Consider the following 20,853-nt stretch of genomic DNA (forward strand, 5'->3'; position numbering starts at 1 on the left):
TCATTTCTCTATCACCCTCATTGTGAAGCATAACACTGTGGTGAATCCCAGGAGCTCTGGTGACTGAGTATGTGGGTCCCAATTTGGCTCTGACGTTAGTTGTGTGACTTGGCCACAATTTTAAATCCTTCTATGCCTCAATTTTCTTATCTGTAAAATGGGGCAAGTAATAGAACCTACCTCACAAAGTTGTCATGTGGCTTAAATTTAAAACTAGTAGATGTAGCATCCTCAGGGGCACTCAGGAAGTACCACTATCCCTAAATCCTGTTTTCATATTACAGGGCAAGTTCTCCAGGGGAAGGACCCATCTTTAAAACAGTTTTATTTTGAAACTCCCATTGCTTAGCATTGTGCCCATAAAATACTCAATATATACTAGATACAATTTTTATTTCAAATGCACTTTCAAATACAGAAGAAACAATAAAACATATAGGATTGATACACATTGGGAACATTTTGCTTTTTAGAATACTTGAAAATTTATCAAGGGGATTTAAAACCTCCTCATTTTATATTAAAAATCATCATAAGTATTAGGACAAATATACAATTAATGTAAAAGGATCAAGTGACGTGGAGGTTTTATATAATGGTAGAAAGAAACCCTCTGTTGCTTGGAAACAACATGAGCACAATGTAATGTGGTTTCTTTAAGGGCAAGCCCTAGAAGGTAGGTCCTCATTGGACTGAAATATCAAAACAAAATTTACCCAGAGTGGTTTGTAGTTCCTCTTGACTAGAACTTGGTGAAATCATAGGAATGAAAGGGCTGCTTCGGGTGTCTAAAGGAGCTGCAAAAGATAAGCACCAAGGTTTTCAATCCCTAGATTCAAAAGCCAGTGCCAGATCAGAATATCACATGAGATTCCTTCATTTGAAACAGAAAAAGGAAAACACTGAGTCATGGAGAAGAAAATAAAGTGTGCACAGAACCTTGGGAAAATGACTGAAGTATTGGAATAATGGTTCTCAACTGTGTTTTCCCACTGGGATAGGTAATAAATGCCATTCAATGCTTGACACACTCCATGACCATACCAGTAAGATGGGGTATGGGCCAGTAATGGTCCTGAGCGTGTTAGCTGTAGTTCTCCCACCCAACACAGCACATAGGGTTACAAAATGAGTGAGAGTATTATCATTGTGCTTGCTACAATCATTGCAAGTCTGCTCGAGTTTATTTTTTAAACTAAACCATTGGCAAATTTCAGTACTTTGACCAATATTAATGATAATTACTTGCCAGCACTGCTCACGAATTGCTAGTACATCATAACACTACAGCTGAGAACCACTAAATCAACAGAAAATGTTAACTGGATGGGCATGAGTGAGGTGGAGTCATTTGGAACATGGAGATAATGAGGTAGGTGAGGATGGGCTTGGTAGTGAGCTGTCTTAAGCTGGTCTTCAGAGCAAAGCTTTTAGAACAGTGAAACCATTACTTTCCTATTTCGGAAAGAGTGATAATGAGAATGAAATGATGAAATGGTTTGAGAAGAGATGATGTTTCAATATGATCATTTGAGAAAGACCTGTAATCCTGATGGTGGCAAGGAAAACAATTAGACTTGGTCAATATGGGAAATCCATTACCTATTGTTGTCTCTGCTGGATCAATTCTAAAGGTAACAGGCTGCAGAACTGGGCCAAAAGCAAACCAAAGAAACATATTCGTGAGAATTACTACCTGGTGAAGTGAAAATAGTTTCTGTGTTTCTACATGCATCCATTTGAACATTTAAAAATCCTCTAAGAACCATGATAAATATGAGAAAATTATATATATTAGATGCCACTCAGGAAACTTAGTTTAGTTAAAACATTAAATTTTGTATTCACTGCCACTTAAAGAACATTTTTTGAGTCAACTCCTACATGTTTTACTTCAAAGTATACGCACAGTTGGAATGTAGTTAGTTATATTTACATTTTGAAAGAAGTTGAAAATGGTTGGCTCAGTTAATCATTAGGCCTTATAATATTATATAATATTAACATGATTTCCTATTCTTGTGGTCAGCAAACTGTCGCTTGTGAGCCACATGCGGCTCTTTGGCCCCTTGAGTGTGGCTCTTTCACAAAATACCACGGCCTGGGCGAGTCTATTTTGAAGAATTGGTGTTAGAAGAAGTTTAAGTTTAAAAAATTTGGCTCTCAAAAGAAATTTCAATCGTTGTACTGTTGCTATTTGGCTCTGTTGACTAATGAGTTTGCCGACCACTGTCCTATTCAATGAAAACACTTCCAGGAAAAATAAACTAATTGCACATTGTTCCCTAGTGTTAATTGGGGGAAAAAAAAATTCAAACAGATTGTATGATTATCCCTTCCCAAAAAGAAATAAAGTAATACACCTTTTATATTGATAATTTTTTCCAAATGTCTTCCAAATCTACAATCATTAAAAAAATATTTACCTCAAGAATATTTTTGAAAAATATACTTCCTAATTGGGAAAATAAGAAGGTTCATTTACCAGGTTCGCCCTGAGAGCCTTCGTGGTCTGGTTTATGAGGAAGGAGCACGTCTCCTGGAACTGAGAGAAAAGGTTAGGAAACACTGTGTACTCGAAATGTCACGCCTGAAACAAACCACAGATACACAATCCTGGAAAGCGAGAATGAGGCAAGCATACTTTCACAGTGACTAAGGAACAAAGCCCAGGAGATACCGTTCTTTTCAAAGGGGAAAAATGTTACTGTCTCGGGAAGGTTCTAGTGGGAGTAGAAGAAAGTTGGTCACAGTTCATTTTGAAGCTTCCCTTGAAAGGGAAAAAAAAAAGAGGTAATAACTAATGTAATTAAACACAAGAAGGTAGGTCTCCTTCAAGTTGACATCAAAATAGAAAGTCAGTTTTTCCCTGAAGTAAGTGGTTAGGGGCCATTTGATATTCATGCTAAAATTCCATTGATAGCAATACAAAATACATGATCTTAGATAAAGTGCATAAATGGCCTAAAAATTGATGAAAATAGCAAGAAAGGTAAAAGTCTTGAATATCTAAGATAAAAACAAAATTTTATTTTAAAAGACACTAACAGTTATTACGCGGAGAAGACAGCAAAAGGAAATCAGTCTCTCATTAGAAATACCACGTGAAAAGTTGATGGAGTGCTTGTTTCATAGTAAATACTAGATAAATGTTGCCATTTTTGGCATTCTTAGTGATGTGGCTTTTAGTATATTAGGTATCAGGGCCTCCTGACATATCTATAATAATGAAAGCATAATATGCTAATTAGACCAGACATCCTTCTGGACGACCTTCCAGAGGAAGCCGGGGCTTCGAGGGAAGCCTGGGTCCTGGTGCCAGAGGGAAGCCGGTGCCGGCAGTCGGGGGAAGGAAGGCCTACTCTTGCACTAATTTCGTGCATCAGGCCTCTAGTGAGAATATGAAAATGAAGAACAAAAATGTCAGCTTTACAATAAATCTATTTATATTCAGTCCTCGATATCAAGTATATTTTTAATACCTTTGTCCTGTTTTATTTTAACAAAATAAAAACAGTAGGCTGAGAATTTGATACCTTGTTTCTCAGTGGGGCAAATTTCAGGGGGACTTGCCTATTGCTAGAATCAGATTTCTATGGCAAAGTCTTCTTCCAAGAGCAAGATAATGTGCTTCTTTGACTCAGTTTCCCCACAAGGAGGTCCTTCTCAGCCCCGCTCCCTCACTGAAAGGTTTTCCTGCCACTCTGAAGATTTCATAAATGCAGAGTCCCTTTGTAGGTAGTGTAATTTTCTTGTATCTTATATGATGCTGGGGGAAAATAATTAGAATTCAGTTCTGCCTCAGAGAAAAATGAAAAACACCTTTGTATCAGGTGGCCAAGCACCACTTTACCATTAGTATAAAAATAGGTTTTATAAAATGGAAATGCACTTTTTATTGCTTTGGGGATCATATTTAAGGCACATATCACATCTATTCTTAGTGTAGGCCGCTAACTACCACTGAAATTATAGTGGTCGAATTTGGTACATTGACACGAAACTTGACTCAATTGGAACTTCTATAAACTAAAAGGTAACATCCAGGGGAATTAAAAAATCTGGATTTTTTTTTTTTTGGAAGGAAAAAGACAAATTAAAAAAGATCAGTGGTTGTCAAAGTTAGAGAAAACCTATCATTATAGTGAATGTTGCACCTTTGCTATTTAGTATTTTGGGGAATTCAAATGGTAAAATATGAAGAATTTCCTGTTGTAAATCAAACTAAACGTTTGTCCGAAGGGTGAAGGAGAAGGCACTTACATTTGGGTCTGTGAAGATCGTGACTATACAAAGTGCCAGTAGTTTATAAATAACCTCGTTGGTTACAGTACTAGACTATACAGAGGGAGCTGGGATTAAGGAAAGAAGACCCAGAAGACATGTGCAACCAATAAATCCACCGTACTGTAAATGCATTCCTCGCTGCCTGCTTCAGTTGACTGGGGAATTTAGGCTGGGGTAATGTGGATTCCTGCTGCTGCGATTGGCACTTTGTAACCATGAAGTGATGATTTAATAAACTGCCATAGCAGGCTTTCTATAGCAGCTAAAATCAGTGGAAAGAAAAATAAAAAAGAAATATTCATGGGAAAGGGTGATGAATCATTCTCTTGCTTGGTCCATTGCAGCTTCAAGAAATGCAAGTTGTTTTTGTTTTCTTTTTCCCTATGTGGCATGCGTCTGTGTATTACATTAAATAAGAGCATGATTCCTAAAATCTAAATCTTCCATGCTGGGGGAAACAATGTAAATCATGACAATTTTTTTTTGAGAGGGCACTTTTGATTTCCTTATAAGAATATTTACCATTATCATATTTTAGACTCAATTATATTAACCAACTTACCACGTATGTTAATGAACCAATCAATGAAATGAACTATCTTTTTGAATAAAGGGCACCACTCCCAAGAAAGTTCAACTAACACAAGACAGTTATGAGTAACATGTCTGATATGGACAAATGAAAATGAATGTGCATGGACGTTATGCCAGGTGAGAGAATCAATATGTTATTCCCTGATAAAGATAGCGAAATAGGAAATCTGCAATAAGGTTTACCCTGCAACAGGCTACAAAGAGACTGATCCTACAGCAAAGTAATACGTGTGGGCTACACTCTTGCACCTCCAGCACGCTGTCCCTTATTCTAACCTTGTTCCCCGAGGGCCAGTCTGAGAGGAAGCAGGTTTCCTGCCATTTTGGAGGCCACTTTCCAAGCTCAACCTGGGGTCTTGGGCCACGCTCCCTCCCATGTTTCTGGGACCTTTTACTTTCCATTATTTCTATTATTTTATATTTTCTCCATTAGTCCATATTTCCATTTGTCCATTAATTTCTTCCCCTCTACCTGTAAAACAGAGCAAATGCCTCCCTCTCTTTAAGAAAGTCATCCTCTGACATGGCTTCTTTGTCACACCATCCCTCTCTTGCTCTCATCCCTTTCATTAAAACCCTCTATCTGACTGCCTCCTGGGCTCTCAATGACATCTCCTCCGTCCACCGTGGTCCGGCTTCCACTGCACTGGCCTTCTACAACCACGGACCCACGCACGATTCCTCACCCATAGTTTTGAAGTCCAAAAGGCTCTGAAACTGAAAAATTAAAAACAAATAACCCAAACTCATTTCGCAGCGAAACCTAACTAGAACTGGCCTACTTACAGTTTTTATGTGTCTTGTGTAATATGACTCTCCATACTTCTCACGGCAGACACATTAATATGCTTGTAACCGGAAAACTGCTGAATTCCAAAGCATCGGCCCATGGTTTTCGGATACAGGTTTGTGCACCTGAACTATCAAGTCCAGCAGCTCTTCTGACCCCTCACTGGCGTTGCTGACCACCCTTCCCTGCCTCACCCCCGGTTCCATCGTCCCTGGGGCCCTCCTGTCAGCTGACTCCTCCTCCTCTGCCCACGCCTCGGGCATAGAACTGTGTTGCCCAAGGCTTTGGTCTCTGACCTCTTATTTCCTCAGTCTGTACTTTCCTCCTGGATGATATCATCCACTCACAAGATTTAAGAACCTTCTATACAGGTGACTCCCAAATCTACATCCCAAATCTTGACTTCTGTTTAGATATCCTGAAATACATGTCAACCACCAGTTAGATATTTCCACTTGAAAGTCCTACTGGCCCTGCAAACCCAGCACATCCAAACACAAGCCTTTACTCCTTCCTGCAGTGCCATCCTTCTCCCCCTACCACCATCCAGTCATTGTCTAGGGTTCTAGGCCCTAGCAATTCCATCTCAAAGGCATTTCAGCATCACTCCCTTACTTCCTAACAGCAAATGGGCTGCAGTGTGACTGCAAATTAGAATTTGCCAAAAAGAGCCGTTTACGCAGAACAGCTGTGAGGACTGCATAGCTTGCAGAAATCTAGATTTTCTTCCTGGTTTGCTCCCAGCAAATCCTAGACTGACTTATTGGATACAGGTCTAAAAATTCACCTTTGTTACCTCTGATAGCTCTCGGTATAAATTTTGAGGTAAACATGCAATAAAACATAACTCTGTCCTGATTTCAGCACATTTTACATTTTTAGACTTTTACAGAGCATCTCTTTCTCTAGGGTATCAGTAAATATTAAGTACATATGTAATTTACCTCTGTTTGGGGGACATAACCTACAGGAGCCTGTAAACAAGGTCTTGGATTCCTTAGGAGGCAAACCTGAGCTTAGACACAACCCAGGAACTGTTTGAACACAACAGAATCTAGGTTGTTTGAACACTTGTTGGAAACATAGTAACAGTTGCCTTATGATTATTCCTATAGGCCCCACATCCCTGGGCACCAGGGCACTCCCCGATGAATACAGACCAGTGGGGCCAACTCCAGATCTAGAGACAGAATTCTAACTGGAGGACTGGGTGTAGAGGGTTAACCGAGTAAGCCCCAGGGAGGCTCCACGGGAACTGTTTGTGCTGTTGTTTCCCTGCTCACTTACAGGCTAGAATTTCTGTGAAAACGAAGGTGTTTCGTAAAATCAAGGCACACCTTAGACATTTAAAAAGAATAAAAAAACGTTTATTTGATATAGTGGTTTAATGAGATTAAGTAACATCAGGACCGATAGTATTTCTTTCTCTATTGAAAAAGAAAAGTGAATAACATCACTCAGATCTACTGCTGTTATCTGTAATAACTCAATTTCTGTTACATTTTTTTCCACAATTGAAAATAAGAAGCCACTCTTTTGCAAGTGGGAAGATCACCTTATTTATTTATTTTTTAAGTGGCATTTACAATGTCGGCTGCTGGTTTAAATTTAAATTCCAGGCTTCAGGGCCAAGGAGCCTCCCCTAGCCTACCACCACCTGCAGCAACCGGGTAATTCCCTAGCAATAACACCCGTCTCCCACTCACAGTCTGAAAACACCATACCAACTGAATTCAGACGTGCTTCCAAAATGCCATCATTTCAAGACACAGATTAGAAATACGTTTGGTCCTGGCAATGGTCTATATGCTCCTAGGAGCACTAGGAATTTATAATAAGTGGATCTTTAAAAAGAAAGAGAAAAAAATTGAGAGTATTTCCCAGATACTCTAGTTAAAAACGTGTTTAGTTTTGCTTATTATAGAGCTGTTCCGCTAAGAGTTCGTAAGGCGGCTTGGAGACCTGAGCATTGGTGGCAAGACCCAGAAAAGGTCTGATCCTTGCAGTCCCCACCCTGGCTACCCCCGCAAATATGGGATTATTCCTCAGAAATGGACAAAAGGCCTTCTCAAATGATAGGCAAGATATAAATTTGTAGCTAAAAAAATCTTTATTGTGTGTGTGTGTTTGTGTGTAACATATTTTTTTCTGAACCCAAGCTATTGCTCCATGAACTGGTAAAATAGAATTTGACAGAAAAAACAAACAAGCAAACAAACAGAAAAAACTCAGTGATGGATAGTGTTAAATTTCTAAACGCAAGAAAATGGTTAAACATCATTTCCTTTGTTTGTAAAAACATAATTTTATCATTTTTTGGGAAAAATCCTGAATTTTTTATCTTATTTTGGTGGAACATTGGAGTACAGCAGAGTTAGCATTGGCAGGTCATTTTTTTTTTTTAAGGCAGAAGATAAGGGAACTTTAGTTCTAAAAGAAACATTCTATTCTTGGCATAAGTCTCCGCCTTTTGATTGTATCAATAGCTTACTATATGAGCACTTAGAGAAGTCTTATGAAACCTTTGAAATGATCATGCCATGTATGATACAACATGCTCTCTGAACATAAGTGAAATATTGACCTCAGATCCATCAGCTCTTATGTCTCATTGCAGCAGAATGTGACAATAGAATGCATTTGGCTCAAATGTGAAATAAAACATTTACCAGGTGGAGTGTATGACACTTCTGGCCTTGGTGACATTTTCGGCTTTGAAGTAACACGCTGGAACACCTTAGGAGCTGAAAGAGAGAACTCAGATCATGAGTTCTGTCAGCATCTCCTGGTCATGCTTAACAAATAAGATTTGACAAAGTATAAGCCCAACAATAAAAAAAATTGGAAAATGGTAGGTAGAAAAATAAACCTTAAGCTCTAAAAATAGATCAGTTAGATTTCCAGATACTTGTAGAAAATGAAATCTAAGAAATGCAAAATTTGACTAAGCATAAGAGTAGGATGGAGAACATTTAAAAATCTTCATTTCAGAAGAGATTACCAAATTAATGAAGGAATATTCTTCATTTCTAGATGTTTGCTTGACTTCTCACTCCTCCCCCACAGCATACACATACCCTATGCCTTGTTTGAAGATGAATTCAATGAGTCAGAGTAGAAGCCCATGAAGCATGAATAAGAAAAAGAGAAGCTTAAAGTCAAATCAGGCCACAGCAGAAAGGGAAGTGAGTATGGAAGGGATAGAGTGGGTGGGCTGGCCTCTACTCTTCCTGCAATTCTTCGGTCCCAAATAAACCTTTAAATGAACATGTTTGCAAACTAAAATTGTCTTTCTACAACTCTTCCTCTGTAACAGGTGCTAATGTAATAGATACCAGGAAAAAAAACTAATTTATTTATAGTGCATTTTATAATTTCAAAAATGCTTTCATGAAGATTATGCCCTTTGATTCTTATCAAAATGCTGGGAGGAAGGAGTTATCAGCTTCACTTTAAAGATTTGGGTTGGCGACTATCTGCCTGAGGTTGCATAGTTATTAAGTACCAGAGAAAAGACTTGAGCTGAAGCTGAGGTCCAGACATTATCACTAGGTCCAAACACTTGGATTCTCTATATCCAAGTTTTGCATGTCACATTTTAACTTGTTTCTCATTTTTATGAGGAAATGATAAACTTGTGCTAACTTAAAGGGTGATTGTGAGAATTAAGTGTGAGAATGATGTGAAAACTCTACTACCATAAATTTTTTTCTATTTCTAGAAAAATCTTTACAAAGTTGACATTGAAGGATCTGAGAACATTCTAATTTTCACTTTGCTCCTACAAAAACTAGGAATACCTATAGTTTGGAAGATTATAAGATTTCTAGGTATATATTTAATAATGGAATTGTTAAGTATTACTTATGAATATAGAAATTCAAAAATCAAATCTTTATTTAATGACAAAATATTCTTCATGATTTGTTCCAAAATTTTTATCCCACTTTGCCTTCAATGGCAAATATAGATTTCAAATTTGTTACCTAATTTAGAAACATAATTCAAGTATAAATAAGAAGAAAGATGGCATGTCCAGTTAAAGAATTTCATCCTAAAAAAGTGGTGGGTGAACACATTGTGTATACACTATTGTCAGATGATACCCTTACAGCCCAATAATAGTAATTTGCATTTGCTATAATACATGTGAGCAGGACATTCTCCCACCCCAAAGCCTTTTGAAGTCCATAAAGAGCTAGCCAAGGGTTAGAGGGGAAGTACTAGAATTTGAATATCTATCTTTGAAATATTTAGTAATACATACGAATACATACATAAGCATTCTTGAAAGACTATAAAACCCAGGATATTACTGGGATCTACTAGGTAAGATCATGTTCTCTTGGGTAAGAGAGATCCCAATGTCATCCTCTTTTAAGAGGAATAATTAGAATGTATTTTGTTTTTCCTGATCAATTTTACAAATTGTTCCCTTGCATTAAGTATCACCAGAAAGCCAGACGTATTTGATTGCAGCTAGCTTCCATGGGAGATGCTGATGGACTGGGAGTTAGTTGCCTAAGTTGGGACAGAATCAGGAGGCTCTCTTGCTTGTTTGGCAGCCACTCAAGGGTCTCAGATTTAAAGAGTGTAATGCATTGAGCGTATGAACCTATCGTTCTGAAGCTGCATATCCTGTGGAGGAAGCTTGGCTAATGGTCTAAATCAAACAAATTTGAAACTTTGAATATAGTATAATAATGGAAATTTAGAGTAAGCTGATAATTTATTATTCCATATTTCTATATGTAGAGAGTACAGCTCAAAAAGAAAATTATGAATGTCTTCATTGTTACTTCATATCTCCTTTATTTTATTTTTTTATTTTACTAACCAGGAATTTATATTCCCAATGTCTTAACTCCAAGCTCTTATTTTTCATCTCTCCTCTTATTTTTCAACATTCATTAAACTTTCATGCTTTCTTATTTATTTCCATTTCTCCTTTCTCTGCTACTTTTGGTCTATGCTTTATATTCAAATAAAAAGTTGAGAGAATCCTCATGTAATTTGAACTGATTTATTTTTAAAGTTAGATTTTAGTTTCCTATCCATAAATTTAATCTACTTGTTTTGTTTTTTATTCATATTCTATTCATTAATCATTAATTCTTTTCCCCAGTATTTCTTTTTTCCCCCCAGTATTTCTTATATATTAATGTTACACATGTATTTATTGTTATTATTTTAAGTTTCTCATTCTATCAGGAGATTGTTGTCTTGTTACCCTCATATACTTATGTATCATACCCATATAATTTTCATATCAAAGTTTTAGTAATTAAGTAATACACATTTTAAAATACATTAAAGCAGATTTAAATGAGCTAGATGTGAACATAGAATCTACTTTTAAGGAATTTCCTTTTAAAGAAAAAAAATAACAGGTAAAATTTCTCTTAGAATCAGACATTAAAGTCCACGCCCAAATATATAGATTTTTTTTTTCAATAGGGATACTGAGCTATGATTAAAGGATTTGTGGTGGGAATTCAGAACTGCTACCTGCTAATGTTTTTCTTTCCCATTTTTTGGAAGCAGACCATGTATAAGTGATAAATTTAAATTTAGGTGACTGGCCTAGACTGTAACTTCCTTGACCACAGAAGGATTCAATTTTGTTTCACATTCCTAGTGTTTAGTGCATTGCCTGGCACATGGTCAGAATGCAATAAATATTTGTTGAATGACTGATTAAATGAATTAAACAATCACTTCAGCATGAAGGGGTGACATATTTGAAATTAGGAGAGAAGAGACACAGGAGATCAGTAGATCGATGACAATAGACTAGGCATGACTGGGTAGATGCGTGGAGTAGGCACCAATGCTAGAATGTCCCATACTTAGCAAGAGATGAGCTACAGAGGCCGGATGAGAAAGAGAGGTAAGAATCAGATATAAAGTGCTGAGAACCTGTCACAGATGTAACTGAAAGGCGGAAAAACAATAAGCTTTCTTTGAGGCATGTCAAGTTTATGGTATTCCAACATGGAGATTGGCTGAGGTAGTTGGAGAAATTAGAGAAGAGTTGGTTAAGAAGTTAGGGTTAGAGTTAAACATTCAAATGAGAGTTTCTTGAACAGAATAAAAAATGGTTTATAATGAATCTTATTTGGGTCCTTATCAAAATTTTACAGCAAAACAACCAAAGCAATATAATAATTGTTATGTTATAGTAGAGGACATATATGTTTATTCTTCATGACATTAATGCTAAATAAAATCTACTGAAAACTAAAAAAAATTAGGTGATTGGCACGAGGAGGCCCATTCAAGGACCATGGAAGCATTAGGGATTCTCAAGCTGGAAAAGGCAGAGAGAGTAGACAGGTTACTCTTAAGAAATTCCATTCTTCTCCAACCCCCACTCAAAATAATATAATACTAGAGTAGCTTTCTGGAATAACTTATTCCAATAATATACTTTTTAGTATAAAAGTAAATGTAAATATTTATCAGGTTTCAATGGAAGACTTGTTTTACAAGGGTTAAAAAACCCAATTCACGATAATTCAGCAGAACAACTTCACTAACATCAAAGTTTTCACTAACCTCAAACTTTTCATTTACATAGAATGTAAAATATGTATTTACCTGGCTGTGTCTGAGGGACTCTTGGATGTGGAGATGTTCGTGCTTTGGGAGGAGTGCGCGCTGTCTGCTTGGGAGCTAAAAGAAAGGACATAAGGCTTGGAGCTCTTGAGCTCTTGCAAGAATCACAGTTATTTAACAGCCTCTAGGCTCTCAGATATGTTTGTCGAGTGACTGATGAGGTAGATACACAGCAATTCATGCAATTAAATCTTCCAAACAGCTGCGAAGTATAGGAAGATAATTTCTTGTTATAACAGAAAACAAAACAAGAAGGAACATTAAATGATATCCAAGATATTCAGCTGGCAAATGAAACTGTTAGAATTCTAGAAGCATCTACTTTAAGTACCTTTTAAACAGGTTAAAATATATTTCATAATAACAAGTATTCATCCTTACAAGTTTATACCATTTTATCAGATTATCCCAGTATAATACATATTTTGAGTGCAAATAGATACAATTTCTTCTAAAAAAAGATTAGCATGTCACATTCCAAATATACCTAGAAAAAATGAATGTATTTCAGTAGCAAGTGCTGATGGAAAAATTAATCTTATTAAAGACAATAATTTTTATTGGTCATACTGAGGAAGAGAAATTGAACAGAAATTAAAACAAAAGATTACTGAAGAAAGGTATTCCTTCGCTGGGCAATTCCCAAAGGAGTTCTAGGACACTCGGTATAAAAACCAATTATTTCTTCACCAAGAAAATGAAAAGTATATGCTGCTGGGGAAAAGGAATTATCAAGTGCAAGGTTGCAGTTTGTGGAAACATCTCATTTAGTTGGACTAAAGTGTATCTGGTATAAGAAGGGTAAGAATAAGCAAAATGTTTTCCAAGGTCAGGGAGTTCCAGGTGCCTTACAAAAAGATTGCTGAAAATAAGAACTATTAGATACTAGAAGACGTTTCTAGAGTCTGGAGAGACTTCCTCAGGACACTAAGTCAAAATACGCAAGGCATGCAATGGCTTCAGTGGAATCTTCTTGCCTGTAGGGAGATAAACACCAGGATATGTTGGAGGTCACACTGGTTTAGGATCCTGCAACCTGGAGTGTTAGAGCTCCGTTTGCTAACCACTGGGTGACAGCCGCAGGATCTCCATCAAAAGGTACAGAGTATTTATTTATTTATTATTTTTTTTATTGTCTAAAGTTTTACATAAGTCTCCTTTTCCCCCAATTGACCCACAGCCACAGTGTCTGTGTTCATTGGTTATGCTAATATGCATGCGAAGGTACAGAATTTTTAAAGAGCCCTTTCAATTCTAAGATTCTCTGATTCTAGAGTTTCTTTCAGCTTTATGATTTCCTGACTCCCAACTTCCTTCCTTGCTGAGGTTCCTGACAGGCTATTTGCTTCCTCCAGGGAATAGGAAAAACAGTTTGCAGGTAAAGGCATATCATGAGGCAATGCCACAAAAATGATTCTGAAAGAGATAAGAATCACCAATAGTATTCACATTTAAGCATTTCAATAATATTATCACAGCTATTAAAAACAATAAACTTCAAAAAGCTTGAGATAACTGACACAGATTCAGTTCATGTAGTCAATGCAGAATTTTGGTAATAAACTGTAGAGGTTAACAGGCAATATTTAATAGGATGTTTCCATGAACAATGAGTAAAATAAATAGCTCTATCTTTGGAAATAGAGCCATATAAAAAGTCCGATGGCAATCAAAACACAAGTTTGGACTTATTTGTAATAAACTCCTATTCCAAGAGAGTCGATAAATATTGAGAGGGCTTTTCCTTATAATCAGAAGCCTATTTAGTTATCCATGTTCATGACTTGTTTTCCTTAATTTCCAACTCCACCATCAAGTAAACCTTTTATGATTTTTCATAGTCACTGTTTTGGTTGCACTTTCTCTTACTTGCATGCAGTGAAATGGCCAAACCACTGCAGGAAGGAGTGAAAAGAAGTAAAGGACCAGATAATGACAAGGTGACAGGCCAGTAATACCTTTTATCTGGATTGAACAGTGAAACTTGTTTCTGTTAATACCTGACCACAGGACTTGTAAAACCAGTCAAGATGATCAAGTACTTAAACTTAGGATATCTATTTATATTTAAATGGAATATAAATGGTCTTCCCCAGAAACGTTACTGTTTCCCATGTTAAACATTTGACAGCAGCTGAGAGGTGTTTTTCAGCCAGCCATATCCTAAAGACTATTCACAACACGTGACGCCTACAAGTGATGGATAGAAGAGAAGAGGGGCAGCGACTACGGTGAGCTGAGTGATTAAGGTGGGGCTTCCAATGTCAAGATGTGCCCTTACTGTCTTTCCATTCTTATGTTCTGCAAACACTCACCTTCTACCTGAAGTACAAAATAATGTGTTTACCCAGTCCAGTCTGAGGATCACTTGGGCTGAGTAGGGTTACAGTTTGGGAAGGCAGAGTTGATGCTTCTATGCTCATTAAAGGAGAATAACGGAGGTTACCATGGTGCTTCACACACCTTGAGTACAGATGACAGAAATGATGGTAACAAGTAGACTTTCTTTTTAAAGAAAGGAAACTGCAACTCTGCAACAAAAATAGCATTCCTCTTTCTTCCTAATGCCGTAGTTTAAAAAAATGCTTAGAGATGACAGGTTATAAAAATAGTTTCAAAGTAGGTAATGTCTTTATTTTTTAAATTTTCCCTTCACCCTCGTACCTCCTCAACAATGCTAGAAAGCTATATTCAGTAGTAACCATAAAGGAAACAACAAAGTAATAAAAAAAGTAAAGCTAAGCCAATCCAAGAAGCATTGACTTTCACTTAAATAACGGAGAAAACATCAAACATGCAAATGAACATGATGGAATGAGTGTTAATGGGAAATGTGTTGCCAGAGTAGAAAGTATGATTGGATCATTATACAAAATATATTATCTGAAATATTCAACACAACATCAAGCTGGCAGAATATGCAATGTTAGGAGAAAGATGCTTTAGATTTGATAGTTTCGCTGACTTAAGTAGAGAAAGAGACCAGGTCTTGATACAAAACTGAATGAACAAAGAGACTTCTTGGACAATGGTTATAAAGAGAAGAACCAAGAAATGATGTTGCAACATGAATTCACAATGAGAGAGAACCTGAGGTTCTCAGATGATGGTGGCAATGAGGACAAAAGCTGCTTAGGTATGTCATTACCTAACGTGGTCTCAGGTGGTTCAGACACATTTGTAATAGATTCCACAACTGTATCAAAAAAAAAGGAGAACAATTTTAAAAATTGTCAGACGTTCAGCTATAGTGAACTATTTTTCTTTAATACCAACACACCTCATTCTCTTAAGATTTTGCATCATATTTTTACAGATAGGACAATGAGCTTAGACAAGAAAAAACAGAACCAAGAGTGGAAATTCTATAAAACTAATCCTCCTACTAATATTTATGTTTTAACTGTTATTAACTGGTTGTCAATTGTTATTATGCCTCAATATTTAGATACTACAGAGAAACTGAAATCTATTTCTGTATTCAGAGAGCCAATTATCATGTTAAGAATCCAAGAAGTTTGAAAGCTCTTCAAATCTATTCAACTGAAGAACAAGTACAGCAGCTTGAACTTCCATGTTCCATGGCCATCATATACACGAACTAAATTTGGTTGAATTAAATGAATCAAAGCATGAAAACCTTTACCACCTTCAGTCTTTGGCTCCTCTGGCCTGAGTGGTGCTTTGGAAGTGGGATATACATAATGTGTCTCGGCTGATGCTAGGGAGGAAACAGGGAATGTCTGGTTAGTGGTGGGCAGCCCATAGCACTCTGTAATGGAATATTGTTTAATGTGAAAACAAAGATTATGAGGTACATTTGTGAGAATAACACTGGGGTGATTTATGAAGATGACTACAATTTAAGATGGCACAATGAAAGCCGGAAATAAAGGTAACATGGGAACACAGACACACACACACACACACACACACACACACACACACACACACACACACACGCTAACTATAGCAATTTCTACCTGGAGCAAAGCAGCTTGTTTCACTTCCTTACATTTTAAAAAAAGAATTCTAGTGAAAAAAGACATAGAATGAGTCCTTGGGAAGCATGAAGATAAATACTACAAATGATATTAAAATGAAAAATAGCATGTGCATATTTATATTGAAAGAGTGATCAGAACATAAAAGTGTAAAATTTGCATTCAGACTGAGAGAGAACTAAATTAGGAAATTGTGAAACTTGCATAGCAGTATAACAGACAGTAGCACAATGTTCTCTATATAATGTTTGACTTTCAAGATTCACTGGATGAGCACAGACAAGATATGAGGAGTTTTAAATGTCACAAAGCATGAGGGCATTCAAAGAGGACGTCCACAATGAGATGGAGAAAGCACATAGACCTGACTTAGGAAACATTTTTACCTATAGCTCCCTCGGATGACTCAGTGCTAAATGTAACAGATTCCAGGACTTCAGGAACTGGTAAAAAACAACAACACAGGATGATACAATTAATCACTATGGGTTGTTGTGAACATTGAATGGATGAATACAAACTATTCAGAAAAGTGCCTTGTACCTTTAACTGCTCCATGCTAGCCGATATGATAATATATTATTATTAACACCAAAAGAAGCTCTGATAACGGAATTGAACTCACAATTGTATAAATGTTGTAGGTTACCAATAAAAACCATACCTTGTACTGCCAACATGAGTACTCAAATGCCATTAGCTAATTAAAAGATGCACAAAGGAGATGAATAAGGTTACTATCCTATGCTATAAAAAATAAGATCCAATGTTTCAAGATAAATGTTAAGGTGTAACAACAGCATTGCTAAGGATGTTTTAAAAATTTAGTTTTCAATTTTGAAGGCAATGATTTCAGGTTTATATTGTATGAGTAAAGTTTTTTATCTTTTCTGAAGGGAGAGCTTCCTCCTTCCTTTGACAGTCACAATTGAACTAGCATTCTTTTCACGTGGCAGAACAGAATGGAGCTTACAGCTAAACTGTACCACAAATTCATAGCTGTCAGTGAAAAATAAGGATAAGGAATAAAATCAGTTCTTTTAAGTGGTTTTGTGGATTACTTAATCAGATACATGATTATTATCTAAAATGAAACAGAGCAAACAGTGAAATAAAGGTAAGTTTTTCTATACTGTTGAGTAACATAATTGACATAAACATAATGCAGTACCAAGTTAATACCAATATACAATCATGGAAAGAGCATTATACAATATGTAGAGAGAGTTGTTAAATGTGCATTCTTTTGTGTCTTTTTTTATATTTGGAAATACAACCCTTGAAGCTAATCCCTTGAAGCTAATCCCTTGAAGCTCACAGTATCCTATATAATAAAAGGCTAATAAGTAAATTGTCCCCTTGACCAGGAGTTCGACCAGCAGGCAGGCCAGCCAACCGCCATGTCCCCTCCCGCTGGCCAGGCTGGCCGGACCCCACCCTTGCACAAATTCATGCACCGGGTCTCTAATACACACACACACACACACACACACACACACACACACACGTTCAGAGATCATAATAATCTGGCCACTCAGTGTATATAAAATTTTAGCCCTAGCCGGCTTGGCTCAGTGGCTAGAGCATCAGCCTGCAGACTGAAGGGTCCCAGGTTCAATTCCAGTCAAGGGCACATGCCAGTGTTGGGGCTCGATCCCCAGTGCGGGGTGTGCAGGAGGCAGTCCATCAGTGATTCTCTCTCATCATTGATGTTTCTATCTCTCTCTCCCTCTCCTTTCCTATCTGAAATTAAAAAAAAAAAATTTACAACATTGTAAAAAAGGGGGAAGGGGAGAAGCATCTGCATTTCTCCCTTCTCTTAAGCGTTTTACCGCGCTCTTCCATGACTGTCAAATATGAATCAGAAAGGCAGTCTGCTATAAATGCAAATACTAAGTAGGCCACACAAATTGGTTAGCTTGACATTTTACAAGTAATTCAACAAAGCATGCAGGGTGCATAACACTTTATATTGAAGATCTCTTAGAATGAAACCCGGTGGGATCGGGCCTAAACGGGCAGTCGGACATCCCTCAAGGGTTCCCATATTGGAGAGGGTACAGGCTGGCTAGGGACAACCCCCCTCCGTGCACGAATTTCGTGCACCGGGCCTCTAGTTTCCAGATAAATAAAACAATCTATTTACCAGGTTGACTTTGTGTCATTTCTAGGCTTGGTGATGTCACTGGTCTCCAAATAAGAGTTTGAAGATCAGTAGGAGCTGAAAGAAGAGGATCTAAGTTGTCAATTATGTATAATTTATTTCATAGGTTTTAGACAAGGATAGCAATGAACTGAAATGCATAGACCCTCAAAATAGCAGGGTGATGGAGAGCTCATGCATATTGAAAGCAGAAACTGGCAAACTATGGCCCTCCTCTGCTTGGCCTGTGAGCTAAGAATGTTTTCTACATTGTTAAATGATGGAAAATATTTAAAAGAACAGCAGTATTTCCTAACATGTAAAAGTAGTATGAAATTCAAATATCGTTTTATGGGAACAAAGACAAATCCACAAACTAAGATGATTCAAAGCATATTTACATATCATTTACATATTGGCTTTGGTTGCCTTCAGGCTAAATTGCAAAATCGAGTAGTTGTGACAGAGACTGAATGGCCTGCAAAGTCTAAAATATTCACTAATTCTTCACATAAGAATTTTTGCTGACCCCTGATCTAAAGCATCCTTCAAAAAAGGAAGAGCTTATTTGAAAAAATCAGATTATCGTTAATTATTACATCTGAATCTGAATTCCCACAAGGGCTTTTAAGAGCTTCCTACAGCTGATTTCATGATAGTATCATTAACAAAATGCTCAGTATCACCTAAGAGTGTTTTGTTCTATGTTTCAGTTTGACTGCCCTCTTGGGTCCCCTCAGTAGGGGGTGAGACTTTTTGTTTTATTTTTGCTGTTCCTTTCCTTCCATCTGCTAATTCAAACCCTAAAGTTATTTCAAAGTCCAACTATTTTCTAACATAGATTCTTGACTCCTTTAAATATTTCCTCTGCATATTTTCACCACTCAATTAAACAAGCTGCTTTGTATACGCAAATTGTCTTATATCTAAGAAAAACTCGAGAACAGTTTTTTCCTCATAACTATATTATCATCTGTTCAAAAGGTAAAACATACTCTTATTTTGATCTGCATCTCTGTTCAGCTCCCCACCGCACCCCACTCAACTGCTAATATGGTGCTGAGAGCACACAGGCCAAGAAAATGTTTGTTTACATAAATCAAAGAAGCAGCACTTTTTAAAAAGAGATGAATGAAATGGAATAGTAAGAAAATTGAACAAGATCTTTTGTCAGAGACAATCCTTATGCAGGGCATGAGATGAATTTGGCTACTACATAGATCTCCCAACCATGAGCCTTCTGGTCAACCCTGCAGTTGTAGACATGCTAACCATTATTTGCACCTTCCTATTTAGAAGACATAGAGGTGAGAAGTGCAAGTTAGCAAGACACATATTGGTCACTCCTGGGGCCTGACTGCAATGCGCTGGAAGGACTCTTTAAGCCAGAAACCATAGATTTTCTTGCTTTCAATGGAGAAGCTTCAGGAAGATTCAAGTTTGGGAGGAGGGTTCCCCCCACTCCATTGCTTTAAAATTAAAGAAAGAAGATCTTGGGTTACTACAGTGTCTGAAGGTCTAGAAACAACCACCAACATTATACATAGGACCTATGTTTTCTAAAACATATTAGAGTTTCTTGAGTTTATTTCAGAAGTTTGAAAAAATTTACTATACTAATAGAATTTGTTCCTTATCATCACTGAGGGTCCTTTAGAGTCCAATGTAATATATAAAATATATTGATTAAAGGAATAAATATTAACATGCATAATTAGATACTCAGAGAAATTTCTACTTAGATTAAGAACAATTGCTAAACTGGGGTGGAGAATAAGAAGTAGCCAAATTCATCAAAGGTTGCAGAGTTTGTAATTTATATTTATTAGAATTGGCACTTCCAGGAAGCAACATTTTTTGATAATTTAATACAACAAGGAATCCTCATTCCTTAAAATAGGAAGAGAGTAATGAGAATATCAAACAGACCTTTTAGAAAGTAAAGTTGTTCAGAGAAAGTTCATGTTACTTAGATGACATTGTTTTATAGATTTAAATACCAAATAGAAGGAGAGCAATTTGATCTTCAGACTCTTCACTGAATCATATAATAACATTTTAAAGGGGGTTTCATACCAGATGTCCTCAGCTGGATCCAAGGACATTTGTTAAAAACAATAGGTAATACTGGGATTAAGAATCCTGCTTACTTACATGATGAAGTATGAAATGGGATGACAATAGTAGTCTAAGAAAGCAAGAGCAACTCTGGCTGTGACAGTGATGGAATAGGTTTTAATGAGCAAGAATATATTTAATGAGGTCATAAAAATTGTTACCTAATGTTCCTGGAGCCTCAGAACTATGAATAACATGTTCAAAGCCTGTAGTGGGAACTAACCAAAAGCAACAACATGAAAATGAGAAAGTTTAAACACACATAGAAAGTCTTAATTTTTCTTTCAAAACATTAGTTT

The 20,853-nt window shown here is 36.8% G+C and overlaps 1 protein-coding gene across 31 annotated transcripts in view; it reads right to left on the bottom strand.

The window, feature by feature from the left end:
* ABI3BP (ABI family member 3 binding protein) overlaps positions 1 to 20,853 on the bottom strand; it is a 245,497-nt gene that overhangs the window by 60,282 nt on the left and 164,362 nt on the right. For 15 of the 31 annotated variants that reach the window (XM_079766383.1, XM_079766388.1, XM_079766365.1 and 12 more), the window contains 9 exons: positions 18,440 to 18,514; positions 16,680 to 16,736; positions 15,936 to 16,010; positions 15,438 to 15,485; positions 12,272 to 12,346; positions 8,341 to 8,415; positions 2,486 to 2,545; positions 1,603 to 1,650; positions 717 to 797 (listed from right to left, as the gene is read on the bottom strand). In XM_079766383.1, the coding sequence (XP_079622509.1) occupies positions 717 to 797; positions 1,603 to 1,650; positions 2,486 to 2,545; positions 8,341 to 8,415; positions 12,272 to 12,346; positions 15,438 to 15,485; positions 15,936 to 16,010; positions 16,680 to 16,736; positions 18,440 to 18,514 (594 nt within the window). The remainder of the gene's footprint in view (positions 1 to 716; positions 798 to 1,602; positions 1,651 to 2,485; positions 2,546 to 8,340; positions 8,416 to 12,271; positions 12,347 to 15,437; positions 15,486 to 15,935; positions 16,011 to 16,679; positions 16,737 to 18,439; positions 18,515 to 20,853) is intronic. The other 16 variants (XM_079766364.1, XM_079766380.1, XM_079766377.1 and 13 more) reach the window with 7 other exon arrangements.

Source organism: Cnephaeus nilssonii, assembly GCF_951640355.1.
Source record: "Cnephaeus nilssonii genome assembly, chromosome: 3".
Classification (NCBI taxonomy): Eukaryota; Metazoa; Chordata; class Mammalia; order Chiroptera; family Vespertilionidae; genus Cnephaeus; species Cnephaeus nilssonii.